Source organism: Leuciscus leuciscus (genome assembly GCF_965113295.1).
Source record: "Leuciscus leuciscus genome assembly, chromosome: 6".
NCBI lineage: Eukaryota > Metazoa > Chordata > Actinopteri > Cypriniformes > Leuciscidae > Leuciscus > Leuciscus leuciscus.
The window spans coordinates 47,492,450-47,518,183 of NC_138730.1; the positions used below are offsets into that span (position 1 = coordinate 47,492,450).

The window sequence follows — 25,734 nt, forward strand, 5'->3', positions numbered from 1 at the left end:
GTCCCCGGGGGCCACTCCCCCCCCGCGCTGGGCCCCCCCAAACCCCCCAAAAATGCAGTTTTTCCTAAATAACTACCTGAACCGTGGCACCGAGGATGAAGAAATTTTATAAAATAAATTCATTTATGTGCACATTTAGTGACTGTACACTCATCGGCCTGTAGATGGTGCTGTTGAGCGAAGGGTTGCTGGTTTAGGATGATACTGTCACACACACACATGCAGGAATACAAACAAACGCAAGCATGCACACACACTGACATCCACACGCACAGACACACACCCATACACACACATACAAATCCACATGCACAGACACACACACACACAAACACACACGCGCACACATGTACGCACACATACATACACGCACAGACACACACACACACACACACACACACACACACACAAATACACACACATACACACACACACACACACACACACACACACACACACACACACACACACACACACACAGACATGCACATACTATTACTTTTTTTAGGTATATACATAAACACGCAATACAGCCAAATTACTCCACGTCATTTATTTTTGTGGAAAGCCAGTGCAGGCCTGAGCGGCGGTCATATTTTGTACCGCGATGCGGTACATCTAGTTTATTTTACTTTACAGGATTATAGAGACAATCTCAGTGATCAGAGAAGGGCTCATTCAGCCCATCAGGCAATTGTTTAAGCATGTATGGGTTAGAAAACGGGTATTTTTAACATGAAAAGTTGCTTAATGCACCTTTAAAGTAATGGTTTGCCATGAGGAATCTTTTGTTTACAAAAAAAATTGCAGATTTTTACAAATATTTTGAGTCGTTATTGTTTAAATAAAAAGATAATTTAATTCAACAAACATGTACGTCTCATTTGCTTTGTGATTTAAATCAGTCAACCAGTTTTTTTTCATAATAAACATGATTTTAGCATAAAACCAACAAAATTACCTTTATTGCAAAGGAATCATAATTCAAAAATGACATGATGTAGATGTACATGTATATACAATATTTCCTACGACCTACCCTGCGGTCTCCGATGCTAAACAAGATCTGAACGTCACAGTACAACTATGGTCATAAATGTGTCATGTATGATATGAAAACGGAGATATTGAGGCTGATATCCCAGAATGCAACATGGTTTTGGCCCAGATCCAGCCCAGATCTGGTAAACATGGATTCCAGATGTGGGTCGACACTATGTTGCTGTTTGGGATTCTCAGCATTAATGTTTTAGTAACGAGGACTTGAGATGTTCTGGACGGTGCATTGAGGGATATATAAGGATCGGTGATGATCTAGATTGGTTTGATTAGAAACGACCCGAGCTTATTTCTGAAACGGTTTCACAGTGGACGTTCCTTTGACCGCAGATCAGTGTGTGGATCTAGAGTCTTCAACTGAGGTTTTCCAGCATGTCAGTATGGATGCACTCAAACTCTTATTTTAAAGGTGAAGTTTGTAATTTCAGTCACTAAACAGACTCCCTAAAATAAAGACTGTTTTCCATTGGTCAGTGTCCCAGGGACTTAAACTCAACTGGGTTACAAGAAGGTATATTAATATCCAAAAATGACACGCCTCACCTAATTATTGCTACTGTTCCCAGCATGCATCACACTTGTATTCATCTGGAGTAGAGTTCTTGTCACTTCTCTCAATGTGAGGTTTGCTCTTGTTCCTCAGAACCGGCACCGAACGACAAGTGTTACTACACAAGCTGTCCGCACACTATCACAGTTTATGGGGGGTCTGGAGCCATTGTGCAATGTGACGAATGTTAATTATAATAGCTGTGATTTAGTTTTGTTTTGCATCAGTGTTGTTAGATTGAGTTGTTGTTTGCGCGATGATGACGTTAGTAGCACAAGCACCCTGGAGAAGGAGTTCGTGAAAACCTGACCTAAACTATATTCTGTACAAGAACGATAACTATAATGGTGTCCCACACCAGCAGACAATATCATTGTTAAATATAAGTGCATGCTGGGGGTCTTGTCGTACGCCGCTTTAAAAGCTCAAGCTCTTTAAAGTCTGATTCGCTGTCAATGTTTTTATCGTTCAAAAAAACGTCCAAGTGTCGTTATCGTTACAGTCGTGGTGCGACTTTGCTATTCTCCTAGAGTTAGAGCGGTTATTAAAACTTTATGGTTATAGTTATCATTCTTGGTGCTTTATTCTTCGAGATCGGTTGAGGTGCGGCTTACGTTCACGACACACTCTTGACCTCCTCTTTGAGTCCTCAGATTAGAGTAGATGCGATCATCCAGCATGGATGCCAGTTTGTCTGACGGGCTTATGTCAGTATAGGTGTGATGCTTGTAGTCCGAATCCGGCATGAGAGTGTCTGTATGGGAATGCAAATGAGAGCTAAACGTGGTCATCGGCGGCCCGTCGCGGTCCACGACCTCCATGCGGGAATGTTTATGTGAGTCTGCGGGATTAGCAGTTGTCCCAAAGTCCTCCAGTATCCCACGATCCCTCGCACTATTTTCCAGCGGTTGTGACGAAAAGAAATGCCGGCTTGTGTTGTTGCTGCTGTTGTTTGCATTTTCCTCCAGATCCGGACCTGAACCTCCAGCACCCGAGGGTGGACCGGCACCTTCCAGGTCCGGTCCGACTGTTTCCGGCTCGGGCGACTCTGTACCCGCCGCTCCTTCGCTTCCCTCCTCATCCGCCGCGCTAGCAATGCGAGGCAAGGTACTATGATAGCGTGTGTCCAAGGGGTAGTTAGCGCTGTCACCTCGGCGTAGCGGATAGCAGCGCTGTCGCTCCAGGGATGGCGAGTATCGAGCGGCTCCGGGATCGCTGTATTGTTTGCTACGCTGCCATTGCTTCCGGAGATGAATGCGGGAGCGGTGACGGTGTCGTAATGAGGGAGACCCCTGCTGGTCGAACTGGGGATCGTGCCGTAGGAATTCGTTAAACAGCGCCTCGGTCTTCTCATCGATGCTGTAGTCTCGTCGGCGGAAGCGAGGCCTGGGTTGTGTTTCTTGGGGGGCCGAACTTACAGATGCCTCGTCTTCCAGCTCCTCTTTAAAGAGTCGCGCCTCAAAACTCTCGCAAACCGTGCCTTTGCGACCAGAATTGGTGAAAAAGCGTCTGCGTTCGGATGCGGTCTTCGCAGAGCTACTTCCGAAAAGCCTAAGTTCCTCGGGAGCCTTGCAAGGAGCCTCGATTGAGGCGTATCCGCTGTCCATTTGCAGGAGCTTCCGGTTGTTCGTCTCGCCCTCAGAATCTACACTGTCCCGTGCGTTTCTCCTCGTCCCGGCGTCCCGGACCACATCGTCGTACGGCAGCTCACCATCCCCGTCCATGTCGTCATCGATGTCTTGCGACTGGTAATTGGGGGCGCCTGATCTTGACGCTCCGGCTGAACAAACGCTGTCCGCGTCGCTGCGAGTGGAGTCTCTGTCGTTGCTGCTCAGGTCCGAGGAGGCGTACCGTTCCAGCGAAGCTCTCAAACTCCAGATGTCCCGGTACAAGCTGGGCTGATCTAGACTCTCCTGATGACTCGGTGGACCAAACTCTCCTGAAGCTCCTGCCATCATCTCTTCCCTGTCCTCCATCTCCTGGAATGAGGGGAATACTGGAGTCGTGTCTTTGGTCACTGCATCTGTGTTGTGTTTGAGCTCCATCACAGCCTCTACCTCTAACCTGAAGGGGCGCAAAGACATGATATCAATCGCCAAAACACTCCCCAGACAGAAAGGTAAACATTGTAATTAAAGGTGCAGTGTGTAATATCTAGGAGGATCTGTTGACAGAAATGCAATATCATATACATAACTATGTCTTCAGTGGTGTATAAAGACCTTAATAAAATGAACCATTATGTTTTTATTACCTTAGAATGAGCCATTTCTCTCTACACACACCGCGGGTCCGCTTACATCCACATGTTTCTACAGTAGCTAATATATCCGCTGATAGACGGATCCGCTAATAGACACCGCTTTCAAACGCTCCCAGGTGTATCTGTGTAAGCACTCGATGAAGAGCTTAAAAAATGTCATTGTTGATCATTGTAGCCAATCACAGACATGCATGTTGAGCGTGTCAACACAATGGCCAATCAGAGGTGTTTAAGAATCCATTCAACAGCGCTCAAAACGCTAGTGGGAAATGCTGGTTTCATCAATTTTTCTTTATTTTAATACCGACTTGGTACCGAAGTCGGTACTTTTGACAACTCTACATCGAGGATTGTTTTGGAATTGGACTGTGACTCCTGAAATTGAACGGTAAGGTGAAGATCCCCTAAGTTCAACTATGCTCCTGGAGGGTCAATATTTTAGCTCTAACCAGAGCCGATCCTGACCTCCCTGGGGCCCTAAGCAAAATTCTGTTTAGGGGCCCTCATACCTGACCCGTGAGCCATGAACTATTTGCCATTGCCACACAGTCACACCTGACACCCCAGTGTTCCCACTACAATCCCTCCTTTAACTAGTTCTAGTGAAAATGTAATTCCTGATATCAGAAGACATTGTTACCAGTAAAAAGTTCATTCTTAATATCAAGAATTCACATTTTAAATAGTACAAATTGAATTATTGATATAAAAAATGCATATCCTGTGAATGAATAAAAGCTAAAATGGCGCCATAGCATGTCACTGTGTTTTTAAATGATAAAAGTAATTCTTGATACTCTTGATTCTTGATGGTTATTATTTACTGAGGGATGTGCATCCATATTGACCAGAATCTCCAGCCAATCAACATTTTAAATTCAATGGAGCCTATCAATAGTCAATGTCAATACATTGCTTTCCATATTGCATTAGTGCAGAGTTGTAACTAAACCTTGACTTAGCGACTAGATAATCATCGGCTTGTTTTAAAACTATAATGAGGAGTGCCATCACGCCCATATTGTACTGGTCCCAACTCACAACAGATGTTTCTGCTGGAAAGTGCGCGTTTCATTACATGCACGTTCATATGATCGCATGTTAACGCGCGACGCGGTTATCTTTTCCGAGCTGCAGTTTATAAACAAACACCGTTGTCCTTTGTCGTTTATTAAACATAATAAATCAACGCACATCAACTTAACTTTAGCCTACTGTTCTTTGCTGACATCAAACTTTGAGAGGAGAGCACACAAGTCTACCTGATAACTGTTGCCGCAATTAACTCTCATGGTGTTTTTTTCTCTCTCTTTTCGTGACCAGAAAGACAGTTCCGCTTCATTTAAACATTGATTGACGCTCTTTGACACGAGGGGAGGCGGGGCCTTGAGTAATTTGCGGGGCCCTACGCACCTTGCGTAGTGTGCGTATAGGGCTGATCGGCTCTGGCTCTAACTCTGCTAAAACACGCCTGAACCATCTAATCACGGTTTTCAGGATTACTAGAAACATTCAGGCAAGTGTGTTTGGGCAGGTTTGATCTAAACTCTATAGGACATTGGCCCTCCAGGAGCAGGATTGGACAACCCAGACATCAACATAGTGTCAGACAGATCTGGGCCGACACTATGTTGCTGTCTGGGAACCCTGCCTTAATTCAGGGGTGTTCAATGCTGATCCTGGACTTTTGTTCCAACCTGCAGGATTGGACACCCTGCCCTAACTTTGGGATATTGTGACTGTACCTGCTTAGGGCCTGAGGAGCTCCTGCATTGGCGTCCAAAGAACTGGCCGAGAGGCGTCTAGGCGGTTCCATCTGTGGCTGAGCGGCAGGTTGTGGCAACAGAAAGTCACCGACTCCACCCTGCAAGTTTTCTTCTCCCTGATCCAGAGTCTCACTGGCCGCCCGCTGCCTCTGAAACACACGTCTCCGTGGAGAACCTAAAAGAATAGCAGGAATAGCCAGGTAAGAATTTGCACAGATGACTCTAGTTGACTTAAGCCGGAGCAACACACTGTGCGATTTGATCCTAAAAGAATCCTATGATCCTAGGCTAACAACACAATCACAGACTGAGAGGAAACACAAGCTCTGTTCCAAAACCTTCTAAGGTAGCATCACAACTACAAAGAAATCTTAGAAGTGACTAATTTTTATAACACTCTACACTCAGAAAATAAAGTACATAATTGTACCTTTAGGGGTACAATGGCCTGTCACTGGGGCTGTACCCTCAAGGGTACAATATTGTACCTTAACCTTTAAAAGAAACGGTACATATATGTACATTTTAATGCTTTTTGACCCTCAAAAAGGTACATATATGTACCTTGAGGTCCAATAATAAGCCCTATGGGGTACGTTAGTGTAGATTGTACCTTGGGGGACAGAAATGGACTCCTACTGTACCCCTATTTCTGACAGTGACACTGAGGTCAAATAACACTGAGGTCAGCATGTGACAGTGTTATATTAGTATTATTTATATTATTTATATACTATTATAGTATTTAGCTATTATTTTCATTTTAATTTTAGTTTACGTTTTAGTAATATCATTATTTATTTTTGTCATTTTAAGTTTTTTATTTAACAGTATTTTAGCAAATACATTTTTTAAGTTGAAGTGTTTCATCTAATATTTATACTTTATTTCAGCTTCACTTCAGTTAACAGAAACATTACACTATGTTGCCGTCTCAAAATAACAATGCTGAGCTGTGAATTGCTAATAAACATTAAAAAGTGCATTACAATAGTCCATGCAACTATTTTCACATGGTGAAGAAGCTCCTCTGCCTCACTAATGACCGCATGTAATGCAATCTAACGCTCATTAGCAGGAAATGAGCCGCTGTACTGACTGACCTTTCACATCAGGTGAAGAATAAAGTGAATTTCATTTATCATATCATTCATTTATCAGGAAGCAGATTTGTCCTTCACTCTTGGTTGAAGTCTGTGAGCCAATCAGATCTCACAACAGTCACGTGGCTTTAACTAGACTGAGCTACTCTCCCCGTATTGATCCGGTATTGATTCCTCTTCTCCAGGCTCATTCAGAGCTGAATAAAAGCTCTCACTGTTTAAGGAGACTGCTTTTGGACTGTGTGATTGATTTCTGAGCAATATTGCAGCTCATATCATGAGGAATCATTATTGTTTAAGTTTCGAGAAATATCTTTCAGAAAACAAAACAGCCAACAAGAGCGTTTAATGAAACTGAACTGCAGGAACAATTTGATCTGAAGTCAACTTTCACATCAACGCATATGGACAGTTTATTCAATTCATTTATTTGTTTATTAAAGCTGCAGTTCATAGTTGTTCCTCTCTGTCGCCATCTCTGTCCGAAATCTGCAATTGCAGTTATTCGCGGGATTATCAACTTTACGTGGGTTGTGCCCCGGCTCGGCACAGCGCGGATGAATCCGATGTTTTGAGGAGAATGTGCGGCTGTCAGTCGCCGCCGGTGTGGATCCTGGCATTCGCAATCACAGATTCTACTTTTTGGAAGTATGACCAACATAAGAATTTTCACTGGAAAATGTCCTCTGAACAAGTAAGTAACATCCACTTTTGCAGTCTCTTTTTTTCTGTAGCCACTCCCAACTCCGAACTCTTTCGCATTTTACAACGGGTGAATCTCCAGTTGACACTGGTGATTGTCGTTTGAACCATTTCTGGATCCGCCATCAAATTGATAAGTTTAATTATATCAAGTGCTGTGAGAAAAGGCTATAAATCTCCAACATCCTCGCACTCATAGCCTACTAGCCGAGACTCTTCTTTATGTGGACAGATGTGACGTAATGACGCAAAGACATGCTCGAATTTCCCGTGGAAATCCACCAGTACCACTGGAGTTAAAAACATTATTACAAGCTTACCGTTTTGAATCGAGCTCAGGCAAGCAGAGAGTTTTGAACACTGGCTGGTTATGTACTTTCTCAAAAATTTATTTTGGATAATTTTCAACCCAAAAAAGTGACGGACTGCAGCTTTAATTATTATATACTTATTAGGAATTAATTATTTAATAATTAAATGATATTTCACCTCTCATATCAAGACTCGCTGCCCTCTGGATGGTGTCGAGTCTCCATTTCTTGACGCTGAAGAACGGACCCGCTCCCTCCAGGCTGGCGTGGCGTCTGAGCTTAGACAGGCAGTGGAACACGGTTCCCTGAGCTGGACAAGAAGTGACATCTCTGTCCATCAGCAGGCTTCTGCTCATCACCTCAATCTGGAGAGGAAAACCAGGAGTGAACCGATGGTGGAAGTGAAGATGGTCACAGGTAACATGGCTGAATCTCAGGAAAACATCTGGCTCATATTACAATCCTTAATCAAACGTATTTAAAGGGGTGGTATAATGCCCCTTTTTAAAACATGTAAAATAAGTCTCTGTTGTCCCCAGAGTGTGTATGTGAAGTTTTAGCTCAAAGTACACCACAAATATTTTTTTACAGCATGTTAAAATTGTCCCTTTTTGAGGGTCAGTAAAAACACGTCATTTTATGTGTCCCTTTAAATGCAAATGAGCAACTGCTCCCGGCACAGAGGGCAGAACTTCAAGAGCTTGTGTGAGTGTGTGTGTGTGTGTGAGAGACTCTCCATCTGCTACAGTAGCCCCTCCCCAAACTCTCCATCTGCTACAGTAGCCCCTCCCCCAAACTCTCCATCCGCTACAGTAGCCACTCCCCAAACTCTCCATCCGCTACAGTAGCCACTCCCCAAACTCTCCATCTGCTACAGTAGCCACTCCCCAAACTCTCCATCCGCTACAGTAGCCCCTCCCCCAAACTCTCCATCCGCTACAGTAGCCACTCCCAAAACTCTCCATCTGCTACAGTATCCCCTCCCCAAACTCTCCATCTGCTACAGTAGCCCCTCCCCAAACTCTCCATCTGCTACAGTAGCCACTCCCCCAAACTCTCCATCTGCTACAGTAGCCACGCCCCAAACTCTCCATCTGCTACAGTAGCCACTCCCCCAAACTCTCCATCTGCTACAGTAGCCCCTCCCCAAACTCTCCATCTGCTACAGTAGCCACTCCCCCAAACTCTCCATCTGCTACAGTAGCCACGCCCCAAACTCTCCATCTAATACAGTAGCCCCTCCCCAAACTCTCCATCTGCAACAGTAGCCACTCCCCAAACTCTCCATCTGCTACAGTAGCCACTCCCCAAACTCTCCATCTGCTACAGTAGCCACTCCCCAAACTCTCCATCTAATACAGTAGCCCCTCCCCAAACACTCCATCTGCTACAGTAGCCCCTCCCCCAAACTCTCCATCTGCTACAGTAGCCACTCCCAAAACTCCATCTGCTACAGTAGCCCCTCCCCCAAACTCTCCATCCGCTACAGTAGCCACTCCCAAAACTCCATCCGCTACAGTAGCCACTCCCAAAACTCCATCTGCTACAGTAGCCACTCCCCAAACTCTCCATCTCCTACAGTAGCCACTCCCCCAAACTCTCCATCTGCTACAGTAGCCCCTCCCCCAAACTCTCCATCTGCTACAGTAGCCACTCCCCAAACTCTCCATCTGCTACAGTAGCCACACCCCAAACTCTCCATCTGCTACAGTAGCCACTCCCCAATCTCTCCATCCGCTACAGTAGCCACTCCCCAAACTCTCCATTTGCTACAGTAGCCACTCCCCAATCTCTCCATCTGTTACAGTAGCCACTCCCCAAACTCTCCATCTGCTACAGTAGCCACTCCCCCAACTCTCCATCCGCTACAGTAGCCACTCCCCCAAACTCTCCATCCGCTACAGTAGCCACTCCCCCAAACTCTCCATCCGCTACAGTAGCCACTCCCCAAACTCTCCATCCGCTACAGTAGCCACTCCCCAAACTCTCCATCTGCTTTAACATAAAGGCATTATGTTGCATTGGTTATAAAATTGTTGCTGCATACCCTCCTGACACTGGGTAGTTACGCCCCTGCATGTCTCCGCACCAGTCACATGACTGCCAACTATGAATTGTTGATGTTAGTTCATTATGTCACCAAATGAATCGGTACTGCAGCGTTCCTGGGTTTCTTAGCAGTGATTATCGCAGTGACTCACGGTTTGTGATCGGGCAGGTTTGCCGGTGTGTTCGGCGCTGCTGTTCAGGGTGGAGTTGAGTGTGTCTCCGGGAAGAGCACAGCTGGGGCTTTGACTGATCCACAATCCTGGAGCCTCCGGCACGGGGCCCTCAGCTGGCTGCACACACACATTTTTATTTGCTCTGCTTCTCAACCTAGTGCATAGACTACATAGGCTGCATTTTAAGGCATCATGCGCTTCAGACTCCAGAATATGACCAGTATGATAAAGAAAAACCTTTGGACAAATTCTATCTCAGTATCTCATCCATTCTTTATGGAAGTAAGTTTAGCATTTTTGACAGAAAGATTTTACGGGTTTTTTTGTTTTGTTTTTTTTTACTTTTTTTTTAATGGTACGAAACTTGGTAAAGGTTTTGGCACTTGCTGTATGAACACACAAACAAATCATGGACATGATTCGAACAGGTTAAATGGTCCTGATAAAAATAGTCCCACTTGTGCTCCTCGCTGTCAGAAATGACGCATTGGAAATGAATGAGACGAATTTCCTCTAGTGGAAGCGTTTGGTACTGCAGCCGAACAACATCTCACGGAAAGATCATTTTTTTTAGGTATCATCCTCAAATTTGGAACACAACTTATTTAGATTTTATGGCTTTGATTTTATTGCAGTTTTATAGTAAAATGTGATTTTGAAAATATATATTTTTTATAAAAATTTAAAATAGTATTTTTGTGCATTTTTCATAATAAGCATAAAATTCTGTTACTGTTTTCACTTCAGCAATATCTGCCAAGTGTCGTCTTTGAAAAGAGATCAAACTTCAGTCTGTCGCTCTAAAGCATTCGAGATTTACAAGTTTAAGTTGTAAATTTGATTTTCAGGTCTATGTTCAAAAAGTGAATAAATGGATTATAAATGTAGCGTAAATATAAAAAATCCCCTAAAAATACAAAATATGAAATAAAAAAAAACATTATCAAACTAAAATATAGTACATTAATTTCATTGACAAAAAAATAAATAAAAATTGACAGGCGAAGAGCTCCAGAGGGTTTCTTTTGTCATTATTATCCACTAATGCAGTATCACTGTCATTGAGAAAATACACAAATAATATATTGGTTACACTTTATTTCGATGGTGAACTTTCGACTGAAGGCGTGAGGTGTGTGTGTCACCTGGAATATGGAGAGTGACGGGTGTGTCGAGGGCTGTTCGGTGACAGTCACGCTGTTCTCCGGGGAATCACACTCCATGATGGTGAGGATCTTCAGCGCTGGCGCCGGGATGTGCAGGTGTGTGAGACGAGCTTTCTTCAGGTGATGGAAGTCTCCTTCTGTGAGTGTGTACCTGAGAGAGAGAGAGAGAGAGAGAAGAGATCAGTATAGAGTTACATGTAATCGCACTTAAACCGATTTGGTTTATCACAATTATGAAATGGCAAAGGCTGTGATTATTAGTAATGTGCAGCTTGTCAGTGACGTACGGCTCAGTAAACGCTGCTCACTCTGAAAGCACTGAGTTTGAGTCGCTTATAACATGCATTTGAAAAGCAACACGCGTCAAACATCTTTCCAAACATGAGAAGCATTTATGAACCTCTTGTCCAACAAAAGACGACATTTAATAACACGCTTTTACTCCAGACTCACTTCATGAGGACAGTTGAGCACTGGCGGAGCTAGGTCGTGGTGGCCACCCTTGGTCTAAGCTTGGTCCCCCCTTTGGCCACCCCTCTCACAACTGCTGTTTCTGTCTCTCTTTTTATTGACAAAAATTGCGTTTTTTAAAACCACAAAAAACTTGAGACTTTTCAGACGCACACTCCAACTTCCCCTCAGCGCCAGGCGCGAGTCAAACGAGTGCAGAAATGTGCATGTGCCGAATGAGCTTCAGCAGAACATCAGACAGTGATATGCACATAGTAAATATAGAGTCAATCTTTCTCAACTGGTGGGTTGCAAGACCGTTTTGAGTAAGTCGAATAGTGTGCAGTCAACAACAAACATAATTCTCTTTTTTTCTGATGCTACTTTTATTTTAGAAGATGTGTGTGAAAGCTTGTGACACTTCTGTCAGATGCTGAGAAAAGGGCGTTGTCCTTATTCAGTTGGCTATCTTTGGTAAGATGAGATGTTGTCAGGCCAAATGTCAGAAAAACGAACTAACTTTCCTGTCATACGGCTGACAGCTGTTGTACTGTGCTTGCGGTACGCACAAATGCGGCGTGCTGTAGCCGTAGTTCTGTCGTCAATTAACTCATGTAAGAATCAAAAAGGCGATTAAAGCTGTCAAAACTGCATGCATGTATTTGTTATATATGCGCCACATGTGTCTGGATTAAAATATTCTGCTATGTGAGATCACAATATAAGGCAGAAACTGATATGTAATGTTTTAATGTCCAAATAAATGTGAGCACTGTGCATTTGTACTAGAAGATAGGCATTCATTTTGCGTTAATTTGTAAAGGACAAACAAAAATGGATAATTTTTAAATCCATAAAATAACTAATTTTACATTCTGGCAACATTACATTATGAAAAACATAACATTTTACATTATGTGCTGTTGACTTCCGCCTTGATCACATTCTTGCACATGGGGATTCAAAAGAGAACTTTTGTTTTCCTTTTTAATTTATGTATGATAGAACTGTTGCAATTATTTATTTTGACAACTAATATAGAAAGTTTTTTTTTTTTTGGACAAACTCAGAATTGGTTGAAGAGTTCATTGATTATATAAAATGCATTGAAGGTTGAATAATCTTTGGACTACAGTATTTATCTGCATGTTATCTCATCCATGAAGATGCAACACTGTAGAACAAGCTATTGGAGATTTTGAGAACCAGAACCAAGCTAACTGAGCAAGCTGAACTTTAGCTATAGTGTGTGCCCTTTTATTACTATTTAATTCATTTTAATATGAGGTGGTGGGTAATAATAAAAAAATTCGCTCAGTATTCCATGATTCCTAATTCACTACTATCTCAATTAAGTACAAATTAACTTTATTCAGTTGTGTAGGCACTAAAACAGTCCAATACATTATAGTCAAATAATTTTTTATGATAAAATAATTAAGATTTCTGTGCCACCCCAGACCTGTTACTGGCTCTTGCCTGGCCACCCCTATGAAAAAATCCTGGCTCCGCCACTGCAGTTGAGCTCCTCCTTCTGTGAGATGATGAGCTTCTGACACAGAATAAGGCAGTCGTGTGTTTATTACTCATGTTTAATCAAAGCGTTTCAATCTTCTGTTTATTCAGAGACAGAGAGTGTGATGCTCATAGGGGCTTCCTGGAGTGATGTGTGTTATCGTACTTCTGCGGTGGGGCATATTTGGCGTGTGTGTGTGTGTGTGTGTGTGTGTGTGTGAGACGCCCTCTGGTGGTCAGATGGTGCATTCACTACTGATCATGAAAAAAAAGTGACATTTTTAAAAGTTGATTTTATGTCATGATTTTGTCTTATTTCTAGTGTTGTCAAATCGATGAATCACAATTAATAGCATCTAACATAAAAGTTTGTGTTGATATATATATGTAGTGCTGTATAAATAAAGGTGTCTTGACTTGAATATAAAAGTGCATAAATCATTTTTTAACTGCCTAACAAGTTTTTGAAGTGAAAGGTTAAGGAACCGTGTCTGACCTTCGACCTTTCTCCTGGTCTTTGGCGCTCTGCTCAAACATGGCGGCCTCGTTGAAAGAGACCCGTCGCCCGGTGAGGGACGCAGACAGGAAGTGATCCGTGTTCGTATCGCCATGACAACCAGAAGTGGACAGCGAATCACCACTCTCGAGTCTGATGGTGATGTCTGAAGAAGAAGAAGAAGAAGAAGAAGAACCTCAATAATGCACATTAGTCTCTGTTTCAGGAGGATGATGATCATATACCCTATACAGTGTTGGGTGAGTTACTCTAAACAAGTAATTAATTACTAACTAATTACATCTTCAACAGTGTAATTAGATTACGGTGCTAATTATGCTCTTTTAAAAGTATTGCATTACTTATTACTGATTACTTTCTAAATCCCATATCACCCTCTAACTGTTGAACAACACAAGGATAGACGTGAAACTGCTCTTTTAATTCTTTCAAATAAATATTATAAAATTGCATAAATAATTTTTGAACTGACAAAAGTATTTAAAGGGCAACGGTTACATTAAAAACATACATTTAAATTTTTTTTATGTTAACTCCACTATTGTTTTATATAGAATTGTTCTATATAGTATTTAATGCCTTTACATCAGAAGTAACTGTAATCAAATCACAGAATAATTAAGAGTAATCCCCTACTTAACATTTTCAAGGGAAAAGTAATTATATTACAGTAATTATTACTGCATTACATCCAAAACTGACTCTATATTTAAACACTGACCCTATATTTATCAATATTGAGGCGTAAATGACTGCTAATTAACATTGGGATTTGTTAAATTCATTTCAGACTCTTTGAAACACGATATTTTTCACTTCAGACAATTGATCGAATCTTCACTGATGTTTTTTTTTGAGAATTGTTTAATCTCGCATTGAACAAAACTGACCGACATTTAAATCTCTTAATAGAACAAAACCGATTAATATTTCATCTGTTTATACTGTGTGTATTGTTGCCCTATTGTTGGTTTGATCGCTTCTATTGTTCTCCTCATTTGTAAGTCGCTTTGAATAAAAGCCTCTGCTAAATGATTCAATGTAAATGTAATCTCTTAATAGAACAAAACCACTTCATTTATAGAACAAAATAAAAACGATTCCTAAATATCTTAACAGCACAAACTGACCACCAGAATCTCCTGATTGCGTGACTGGATTCACTGACTGTGAACTGATTGTGAATCGCTCGGTGAATCGTCTGTGAATCGCTCGGTGAATCGTCTGTGAATCGCTCGGTGAATCGTCTGTGAATCGCTCAGTGAATCGCTCAGTGAATCGTCTGTGAATCGCTCAGTGAATCGCTCGGGTGTAAAGCATGTTCACCTTGAGTTGGCTGACTCTCCTCGACGTATGTAGTGTTGGTCTTCTCCAGGTCATCACTGGCTCTGAACATCACACAAACACAAACAACAACATCATAATATGAGAATATCAGCATATTCACCGTTGCACTCAAGCATCTGAGATGTATTGATTTGGTTAAAGTTGGTTAACACACACACCCTGGAGCACAAAACCAGTCACACTTTTTTGAAATTGAGATGTATACATAATCTGAAAGCTGTATAAATAAGCTTCCCATTGATGCATGGTTTGTTAGGATATGACAATATTTGTCCGAGATACAACTATTGAAAATCTGGAATCTGACTGTGCAAAATAATAATAATAATTAATCGAAACATTGAGAAAATCTCCTTTAAAGTTGTGCATTTATGTTGGCGATTGTGCTGAATTCACTCACAAAAATATTTGTTTTATATATTTACGGTAGGAAATGTACAAAATATCTTCATGGAACATGATCTTTACTTTATATCCTAATGATTTTTGGCATAAGAGAAAAATCGATCATTTTGACCCATACACTGTATTGTTGGATATTGCCACAAATAAACCAGTGCGACTCGAGACTGGTTTTGTGATCCAGGGTCACATATGTGCCGATGAACAGGTTTGTCTAGTCCAGTATTTCTAGTGACATTCTAGAGGATTGTGTGCTGATAGACCCGATATTGACCGGAATAACAGCATCTGTGTGTCTCGTGAGTGTGTGAACGAATGTTGAGGTTTTCGTGTTGTGTGGATGTTGACCTGGAGTATCGTCGTTCTCCTCGACAGCATCGGTGACAGAAGACCAGCAGAACGGACAGAACCATCAGCGTCCCGCCGGCGAACACACACACCATCACCAGCAGTAGCACGTAGTTCTCCTGAGAGCCCGACACCAGAGGAACGTCCTGGAACACACACACGCGTGAGATCAGCGTCAAGATCACAGAGACGTGAGGAAACCCTCCAGAACACACAAGAAACCCCAGTTCTGTCAGGTCCACTATCGACAGATACGATTGACAGTTAGCATACAGTTTGGATCGGCGGTCTGGTTCTGTTCTGGTTAGCCTAACATGGATAAGAGCAGAAATAACCCTCCTCAGGGTAAACAGAACAGAACCAACATGAATGTATTGCAGACATCATTGATTAATATTTTATTTTTTAATTTTAATTTGAAAGATTAATTTTAATGTACAACATAATTCGAGAATTTCGTCTGATTCGAAGGGGAATCAGAAAGCTAAATCCTGACCGGAGACAGGTGGAGCTGGGGAGGGAGGAGGGTCATCCGCTCCTGATATCTGCTGATAATACTGACGGAGCTTATATATGAATTCAGGGATAGAGTCGTGTTCCTACAGGTCCAGGATCAGCTGACGAGAGCTTGACTAACGAGACCCACCAGAACTGACGCTACGCTTGATCACTCGCTTATTATTGTGTTTGTAACTTGAGTCAAATCTCTTAACAGAATAGAACAAAACTGATGATATTTAAATTTTGTAATAGAGCAAAACCAATTAATAGAACTTAAATCCGAATTAATCAATAGGTTTTCTGTAATTTATGAACTTTGCAACATAAACACCTTGGGCCCTATTTTAACGATCTGAAACGCAAGTAACTTTGTGGGCGGGTCTCGGGCGCTGTTGCTATTATACAGGCGGATTTGCCAGACGCACGCCAGGAGCGGTTCACAGCCGAGGACACCGACGTTCTCGTCAGGGCCGTAAAACACAGAGAAGTGACATTGGGGATGGAGAAACACACACAGATTAGCTTCGGTTAAACAGGCGTATGATAATTTGGGTAAATGTGTAAGCTAGATTTATGCCTATTTTTTCACATCTTCATGGACACCACAATGATTTCCCTCGTGTGGTAATATTTTTCCTTGTAATAATGTATGATTTGCAAAAATGAAAACTGCTGTGTCTGTGTGTAGAGTAGAGAAGCAAAGTGTATGTTAGTTGTGCACACGCTACATTGATTACATTATGGCCAAGCATGCGTCCTTAAAATAGCATCTGAATAACGCGCCGCTGACTTTAGCCTAGGTTTCTCCTGGTCTGTGGAGGAATTGTTTTCTGAAACTGCAGAATAGCACCAGGGAACGTTTGCGCTGGAACACGCCTCCTTTTCGCTGAACCGCCCCCGGGAGCGCAAGTTCATTCCCTAGTTTATCCGCTGTGCGTCTGTGGAGGGAAGAGTCCGCTGTGCGTCGGGTGCAGAATAGGAATGATACATGTGTCGCTGTACGAAGTCTATTACGCTGGGTGCGAGATAGGGCCCAATTACTGACTCAACACTGCTGATCTGAACACTGACTCTATTGTCTTCTAGTGCCGCTTTACAGCTGAATATGAATTTGTCTCATGTTTGATGTTTGCATCATTGATTCTGTTATTTTCCTGTTTATTACCGTGAAGCTGCTTTAGAAACTGTCTATGCCACTAATGCTGTCAGATTACAGGCTTTATTCACCCCAAAATGATCATATCATCGTTTACTCAACATCGTATAGTTCACTTACTCTCTTCAGTGGAGCAGGGCCATAAAACGCAGATGTTTGGAGAAATGTGTTATTTTTGTCCATAAGCTGTTTGAATGACATGAGAACGAGTAAATGATTCATTTCATGGGTTAACTATCCCGGTTTACCACTCTAGAACACTGTAATATACTGTAACTTCATTAAATATACATAATTCATCTGTCTGGTAACTGGTAACAGAATGTATTGGAGACATCTGATGGTTTCGTCAGTCTCTCAACAGCGCTGGATAACACAATTAACTTTGTGAGAGATGATTGATTAATAAGCGATGACGACTGTACATAATCAGAAGTCTAATGAAAGAACTTCAGTTTGATTTCTGCGTCTCTCTGAATGCGAAACGAGAACACAGTGCGCTAAAATTAGAGACAGAATTAGGCCACTGAGGAGAGAGTGTGTGTGTGTGTGTGTGTATCTGATTTCACTTTCTGAGGAGAAACCAACCTAAATGTGAAACATCATTATGATCTTTCTCTTTAATGTGTGTGTGTGTGTGTGTGTGTGTTCGTGAATGTTTAGTGCGCACAACTGTGACAACAACAGGTTTCCCTCATGTGAGGTCATCTGTCCATCCAGTGGGATCAGCGTCTCCATGGCAACAGCATCCCTCACCTGAGGTCCTCATTAAAGAACAGGTGAAACACTCCTGACTTCAGATCAGCCTTTACGCTCATATGCATAATCCATATAAACTATGTAGAATGCATTTTTATTTTATTTTATTATTATGGTTAGTATATTTGTAACTCAGATGCTATTTCTATCTAAAATAGATTAACAATAATAGCCACTATAAAAGTATAAGAAGTTTGTACAAGTTAAGAAGTTTGCGGAGTGATTAGCGCAACACCGTTGTTACTTCCGTCAACAAAACCAACATGGCTAGCTAGCTAGTAGCGAGCACATCCCTCCGCAGAAGTAGCAGTGCTTCGCCCTCTGAGAATATAGTTCCCAGTGTGTATACGGTTAGAAGATGTCTGTGTCTCATGTGAGCTTGTTATCTGTACACACTGTGACTATACACATCACCACATGTAAATAGGAAAATGTTGGCGTTATTTTGTCACCTATTGGGAGCAGTATGCTAGCTGGAGCCGTTTACCTCCAGTCTTTGTGCTAAGCTAGGCTAGCGGTGGGTGCGTCAGACAGAGTTACGGCACGCACGGAGATGAGAAGGGGATGTATGGACTTATCTAACTCTGGGGGATACGGGGAATAAGATAAAGTCCCAAAAAGTCGGCGTGTTCCTTTAAGAACTATCGACATAAGCGGCAAATTCCCGAAGGACTGGCCGAGATAAAGCTGTTCACATCTCCCAAAACATCTAAAGTAATGTTCTGGCTGTATGTCTATATATAAATCACATATTTTAGATCTAAACAACTACATTCGCTTAAGAACTCCGTGACAGTATTATTTGTGACGTTACATTGGGTTTTGCTTCTCCACCATTGACGCTTTCTGTGAGAAATGCTGGCAGTGTAGATCCGGCAGAAACAAGCGGAGGGATACAAACTGTGGAACGGTTTCCGTGAAATTAGATATGGGCTTTCAGCCAATCATATTCGAGAACCAGAACTCACTTGTTGTAAAGAAATCAATACTTTTATTCAGCAAGGCTGCATTGAATTGGTAAAAAGTGACAGTAAAGACATTTATAACGTTACAAAAGATTTTAGAATAACATTATATTCATCAAAAAATCCTGAAAAATTTAATGCATCACGGTTTCCACTAAAATATTAACAGTTTTCAACACTGATAATAATCATAAATGTTTCTTGAGCATCAAATCATCATATTAGAATGATTTCTGAAGGATCATGTGACACTGAAGACTGGAGTAATGATGCTGAAAATTCAGCTTTGATCACAGGAATAAATTACACTTTACTGTATATTCACATAGAAAACAGATGATTAACATTACAATAATATTTCACATTTTGTACTGTATTTTTTATCAAATAAATGCAGCCTTGGTGAGCAGAAGAGACATAAAAGGCCCAAAACAGTTCTATTATATATTTATACACACATTTTATTTCACTCATTCTAACTTTTACAGTTAGATCAATACTGATCCTAAAAATGTTCCTGATTTTTAAAGATGTATTCATTTCTAAGTCTTTTCCAGAGTTTTTCATCCCGGATTGCTCCAGGTTGTGCAGAGGATTGGACAGACTGAGTTCCTCTTTTTGTGGCACAGGTGACGTGATTTCGAACTCAAGCTGTTTTTGTTTTTCTCGAACGCAGCGAATGAACTTGGAAAGAAACCGATTCTCTCTCACAGAGTTTTCAGTGCAGAAATGCCATAAGAGAGAGAAAAGCACTTAGTCTGCAGTTTCTCACACTGATCTCCTGCGTGTGTGTGTGTGTGTGTGTGTGTGTGTGTGTGTGTGTGTGTGTGTGTGTGTGTGTGTGTGTGTGTGTGTGTGTGTGTGTGTGTGTGTGTGTGTGTGTGTGTGTGTGCGCGCGCGCAGTGATCGAGTTGTGACTGTTTTACTCACAGTGGTGAGACGGGTCTGTAATGGAGACTCATCACTCATGGTCCAAAAGAGTGTGTGTGAGACGCCTGCAAAAGCAGAAGAGAGAATGAGAGTGTGAGTGAGTGAGTGAGTGTGTGTGTGTGTGTGTGTGTGTGTGTGTGTGTGTGTGTGTGTGTGTGTGTGTGTGTGTGTGTGTGTGTGTGTGTGTGTGTGTGTGTGTGTGTGTGTGTGTGTGTGTGTGTGTGTGTGTGTGTGTGTGTGTGTGTGTGTGTGTGTGTGTGAGTGAGTGAGTGAGTGAGTGAGTGAGTGAGTGAGTGAGTGAGTGAGTGAGTGAGTGAGTGAGTGAGTGAGTGAGTGAGTGAGTGAGTGAGTGAGTGAGTGAGTGAGTGAGTGAGTGAGTGAGTGAGTGAGTGAGTGAGTGAGTGTGTGTGTGTGTGTGTGTGTGTGTGTGTGTGTGTGTGAGTGAGTGAGTGAGTGAGTGAGTGAGTGAGTGAGTGAGTGAGTGAGTGAGTGAGTGAGTGTGTGTGAGTGAGTGAGTGAGTGAGTTAGTGACTGAGTGTGTGTGTGTGTGTGAGTGAGAGAGTGACAGTGAGTGAGTGAGTGAGTGAGTGAGTGAGTGAGAGAGAGATTGACTGTGAGTGAGTGAGTGAGTGAGAGAGAGATTGACTGTGAGTGAGTGAGTGAGTGAGTGAGTGAGTGAGTGAGAGATTGACTGTGAGTGAGTGACTGTGAGTGAGTGAGTGTGTGTGTGTGTGTGTGTGTGTGTGTGTGTGTGTGTGTGTGTGTGTGTGTGTGTGTGTGTGTGTTCGTTCTAATGGATCACAGACAGCAGAGAAACACAAAGCTGAATGCAAATCATACAATACAACCATATAATCGCTTACACCACAGCACAGTCAAAGTTAACCAACGTTTAAAAGGGATGAGAGAACTCTTCCTGTGGATAGAATTAAACTCTTCTGTACATCAGCACACATTCATCCGTCACTTGGTAAATTGTGTAATTGTGTTCGGCTGCTAAATCACTTCATTTACACAATTAAACACGTCCATCTATTTGTCATGTTAATACTTTTACATATTGTTGAATGTATGCAGGTCGTGCTGATGTTAATAAATGTTTTTAGTAAAAAATGTAAACTTTAGTACGATGCAGGTCATGTGACGTGAAGTGAAATGGGTTGAGACGCACCGGACTGTGACGCTCTGGTAGGACTGATGCGGCACACACACACACACACACACACACACACACACACACACACACACACACACACACACACACACACACACACACACACACACACACACACACACACACACACACTTGTCCAGTGAACTAGAAGCCATAAAAACCCTTAAACGTCCTCTTCATTCTGCATTCATTAAAGCTCTTTAACTCTGACCACACACACAATCGCAATTAAACAGCGAGCCGATGCTTCCTGTGTGTGTGTGTGTGTGTGTGTGTGTGTGTGTGTGTGTGTGTGTGTGCTGGGAAACTGAGCGTCCGACGACACATTGAGTATTCATGAGGAAAACTACTGCTCCAACACACACACACTCTCTCATATACACACACACACAAACATCAGAATATTAGTAGCCAATAAGTGAATTATCCTCATCACCATCCTAAAATTTATAAGGCATCCACACACTCTCTCTCTCTCTCTCTCTCTCTAAGTCACTCACTCACTCACACACACACACACACACTCTCACACACTCTCTCTCACTCACTCTCACTCACTCTCTCACTCACTTTCACTCTCTTTCTCACTCACTCACTCACTCTCTCACTCTCTCACTCACTCACTCACTCACTTTTACTCACTCACTCACTCACTCACTCTCTGTCACTCACTCACTTTTACTCTCTCACTCACTCACTCACTCTCTGTCACTCACTCACTTTTACTCTCTCACTCACTCACTCTCACTCTCTTTCACTCTCTCACTCTCTCACTCACTCACTCACTCACTCACTCACTCACTCACTCACTCACTCACTTTTACTCTCTCACTCACTCACTCTCACTCTCTTTCACTCTCTCTCAAACTCTCTCACTCACTCTCTCACTCACTTTCACTCTCTTTCTCACTCACTCACTCACTCACTCACTCACTCACTTTTACTCTCTCACTCACTCACTCACTCACTCACTCACTCTCTCACTCACTCTCTGTCACTCACTCACTTTTACTCTCACTCACTCACTCACTCACTCACTCACTCACTCTCTCACTCACTCACTCTCTGTCACTCACTCACTTTTACTCTCTCACTCACTCACTCTCACTCTCTTTCACTCTCTCACTCTCACTCACTCTCAGTCAGTCACTCACATTATGGGATGGATGAGGCTGTGGTGAAAGTAGGACACAGAGAATCTGCAGCCGTTCGGGTTTGTTAATGCCTGAGATCTAGAGAACAGGAAGTCATGTGACCAACACAACGCTGCCCTATATTTCATTCATATATATATATATATTTAAAATTTTCATTTGTAAAGGGGAAAAGTAAAAATTAGCTGATAAAATACTTGAAGCATGTTCTCTGTATTTAGATATTGTGAGTAAATACCATGCAAAATGACAAATTTATGGATGTATGTTAAAATAAAATTGTTATATTTTTTACACACACACACGCATACATTATATAAACAAAATTGTTTGTTTGATGCGATTAATTGCGATTAATTTGACAGAACTAATAAATATATTATGTATATTATATTTGTATATGCCGTATTTTAGTCATATGATCTTAAAACAGAATTTATATTTTATTTATACAATAAATGTATATAAATAAATATATGCAGAACATTAAGTATTTAATATTTAAAAACTTTTTACATTTTTAATAATGTGCATATACTGGCCAGTCTCACTAGTCAGTTGGAATAATTAAATCTTCACCTTTGAAAATAAATTGAATATGAAATCAGTTGTGAGGTGTGTGTGAATGATGTAAGCAGGTTTGGTGAGATCTGCACATTTGAACGCACTGACACACACACACACACACACACACGTTACATAAAGCCTGTGTGAGGTGAATGATTTCTCTGCAGTGTGAAACACACACACAGTCTTTTGTTGCTCGAGCGTTTCACAGTTAATCCAGCGCGCGCGGCCGGTAACGCGCGAGGTTTGTTCGGTTCGCTTACGTCACTATTTCTGTTTTGAACGAGAGACTCTTTGAAATGTTGATGCATCGCGACGCTACAGTGAAATGACGCGACGCGATGATCACGAGAGACGCGCGCAACGCAACGCACAGCACCGCACATTCCCATCATCACGGTTACATTATTACATGATTTTGTTGATTCATTGATTCGGACGCGTGCATAACGCGCTTCATCATCCTCAATGCATTAAAGCATGTTCAATAAAACGCGTTAAATGCAGGCGAACAGATGAGCGCCAGATGTGTCGATGTTAAACATCAGGAGAGCGCGCGTGAACGCGAGAATCACTCACCTATCTGTAATGCATGCTGTTATGAGCGCTCACCAATGGCACGAGCTCCGGTGCGCGTTACATTCATCCGAATGGCAGCCGAGTTTATGAATGAAGCCCGGGGTGAAGCCACGCCCACTGGCGCTGGAGCCACGCCCACTGACGCTGATGACGCGAGCAGTGGGATTCCTCCTCGATGTGCGTCAGAGAGGATGATGTTGATGATGATGATGATGATGATCACTGCAGAAATGCTCCGATTCACAAAAACGCCTGGGTTCAAACATAGCCAGCTATCTTTATTAGTTATTACTTGCTTATTAATATCATGCATTTTGTGAATTGCGCATGAAATGTGGCTGCAGTTGTGCGAGAATCAGAACCAGAGCACGTGCGCTTTATACTAATGCGCATTTACACAGTTCATACTCTGGGGAAAATCATTTTGTAAAGATTATTGGAGAACGTTTTTACAAGAAAATACAGTCCAACAAAATATGTCTCCGTTAAGTTATTAAAACTGTTCAAAAGGTTGTTGTTGTTTTTTTTGCACAAGCTCAATTCTGTTTTATGTTTATTGATGAAAATGCTCCAATATCTCTACTGAAACAGATGCAGGTGTGTGTGTGTGTGTGTGTGTGTGTGTGTGTGTGTGTGTGTGTGTGTGTGTGTGTGTGCGCGTGTGTGTGTGTGTGTGTGTGTGTGTGTGCGTGCGTGCGCGTGCGTGCGTGCGTGTGTGTGTGTGTGTGTGTGTGTGTGTGTGTGTGTGCGTGCGTGCGTGCGTGCGTGCATGTGTGTGTGCGTGTGTGTGTGTGTGTGTGTGTGTGTGTGTGTGTTGACACTGAGTGTGGAAGAGGCTTTGTCACTGAAGTTAACATAATATTGCACAAGCTCTTATTATTTATTTATTTGTTTATGGAAATGTGGCAGTATTTATGCAGATGACAAATATTGCATATAAATATGCATCTTACATGTAAAAAGAAAAAGCACATTCTACGGGCCAGGGATTGCTGGAAAGCTATTAATTAAGCCATAAAAACGTAAAAGTAAAATAATTTAAAAATACTTGCAATCAAAATAAAACACTTGCTAGAATTAATTAAATGTAAAAAATTCAAATTAAAAATATTTTAAAAAATGAATGCAATTCAAATAAAAATTTAGAATTAAAATATTTTAAAATAAAAACACTTACTAAAATTAATCAAAACATAAAAATGGGACAAATTAAAATAATAATATGAATGCAATCAAAATAAACACTTGGTTAAATCATAAAAATGTCAAATTAAAAATATTTTTACAATAAAAACATTATCAAAATAAACCACACTTAAATTAACTAAATCACAAAAATTGAAAGTTAACATCGTTTTAAAATGAATGCAATTAAAATAGAACAGCAATTAAATCATATTAATGTAAAATTTTAATATTTTTTTAAATGAATGCAAAATAAAATGCTTACTAAAAATGCAATCAAAATAAAACAGTGACTAAAAGTATATTGTGTTTGTTTACCTGCATGTCATGTGACCATTAACTCACATCAGAAAACCGTGTTGATCAAATGAAGCTAAAAAGAGCAGAGACGTTTTCTGATTAACTGGCAAATAAAAACGTATGTAAATATTTCTGTGTGAGAAAAGTTGAAATGAAGAGAAGAATCTGATTGCATAAAGATAATAATAATAACCCTGCACTGTTTCCTCTCAGATCCCCCGATGACTACGCTCAATGATTCCCTCTTGTAAGTTAATTATGAAATTCATGAATTTCTGTTTAATGCTGTTAAACAGAATCTCGTACTCTAAAGCTGCTCAGACATTGAATGGTGGATTTATAAGATGGGTTAACAACAATATTCAATAACCTGAGCTGAAGAATTAGTCAGAGCGCTGCAGTTCCTGCGACTGACACACGGTGTCGCTGTTCCTCTTCATGTCAGATCACGTGTTGCACATGAAACATCAGATGGACAGCATCATCGCTCTGAGTCTCTCTCAGAAAATAGACTGTGATCCTTAAAAAGTGCATGTTTTGCTGTTCCAACATAAGACGTCCTCTTTAAATCTGGGCTTGCGCAATTATAATATAATAAAATAAAACTACATAATAAACATCATGTTTACACACGACACCTCCTCACTTTATTTCTCTCAACATGAGGACAGGAGAGCTGTCAGTCCATAAATGTGGAAAAGTAACGTGTTACTTTACTAGTTACTTGAAAAAGTAATCTGATT

At 41.5% G+C, this 25,734-nt stretch overlaps 1 protein-coding gene and 1 long non-coding RNA gene across 4 annotated transcripts; one reads left to right on the forward strand and one right to left on the reverse strand.

Annotated features, from left to right (window-relative positions):
• Nucleotides 1-935: 935 nt before the first annotated feature.
• cbarpa (CACN subunit beta associated regulatory protein a) lies at nt 936-23,642 on the reverse strand. 3 transcript variants are annotated; one of them, XM_082172993.1, is made up of 10 exons: nt 23,507-23,642; nt 20,033-20,097; nt 15,722-15,867; nt 14,951-15,012; nt 13,604-13,769; nt 11,122-11,293; nt 9,956-10,093; nt 7,933-8,119; nt 5,618-5,813; nt 936-3,673 (listed from the first exon to the last, which is right to left on the reverse strand). In XM_082172993.1, the coding sequence occupies exons 2-10, from the start codon at nt 20,069-20,071 to the stop codon at nt 2,191-2,193; spliced, it is 2,589 nt and encodes an 862-aa protein (XP_082029119.1). In that variant the 5' UTR covers nt 20,072-20,097; nt 23,507-23,642; the 3' UTR covers nt 936-2,190. The 3 variants fall into 3 exon arrangements, with proteins under 3 accessions (XP_082029119.1, XP_082029120.1, XP_082029121.1); XM_082172994.1 differs by having other exon boundaries at nt 23,540-23,568; XM_082172995.1 differs by lacking the exon at nt 20,033-20,097 and having other exon boundaries at nt 23,507-23,575.
• Nucleotides 6,089-7,880, forward strand: LOC309501263. The gene is made up of 2 exons (XR_014206829.1): nt 6,089-6,146; nt 6,189-7,880. It is a non-coding gene; the product is annotated as an uncharacterized lncRNA (long non-coding RNA).
• Nucleotides 23,643-25,734: the final 2,092 nt, after the last annotated feature.

Excerpts from the sequence above, each read along its gene's own strand:
- cbarpa (XM_082172993.1), bottom strand. The coding sequence starts at position 20,071 with ATGAGTGATGAGTCTCCATTACAGACCCGTCTCACCACT. Across the intron at positions 11,294-13,603 it reads GACCAGGAGAAAGGTCGAAG|GTACACACTCACAGAAGGAG; the intron begins GTCAGACACGGT and ends TCTCTCTCTCAG. Across the intron at positions 3,674-5,617 it reads GCTCCTCAGGCCCTAAGCAG|GTTAGAGGTAGAGGCTGTGA; the intron begins GTACAGTCACAA and ends GCGCCCCTTCAG.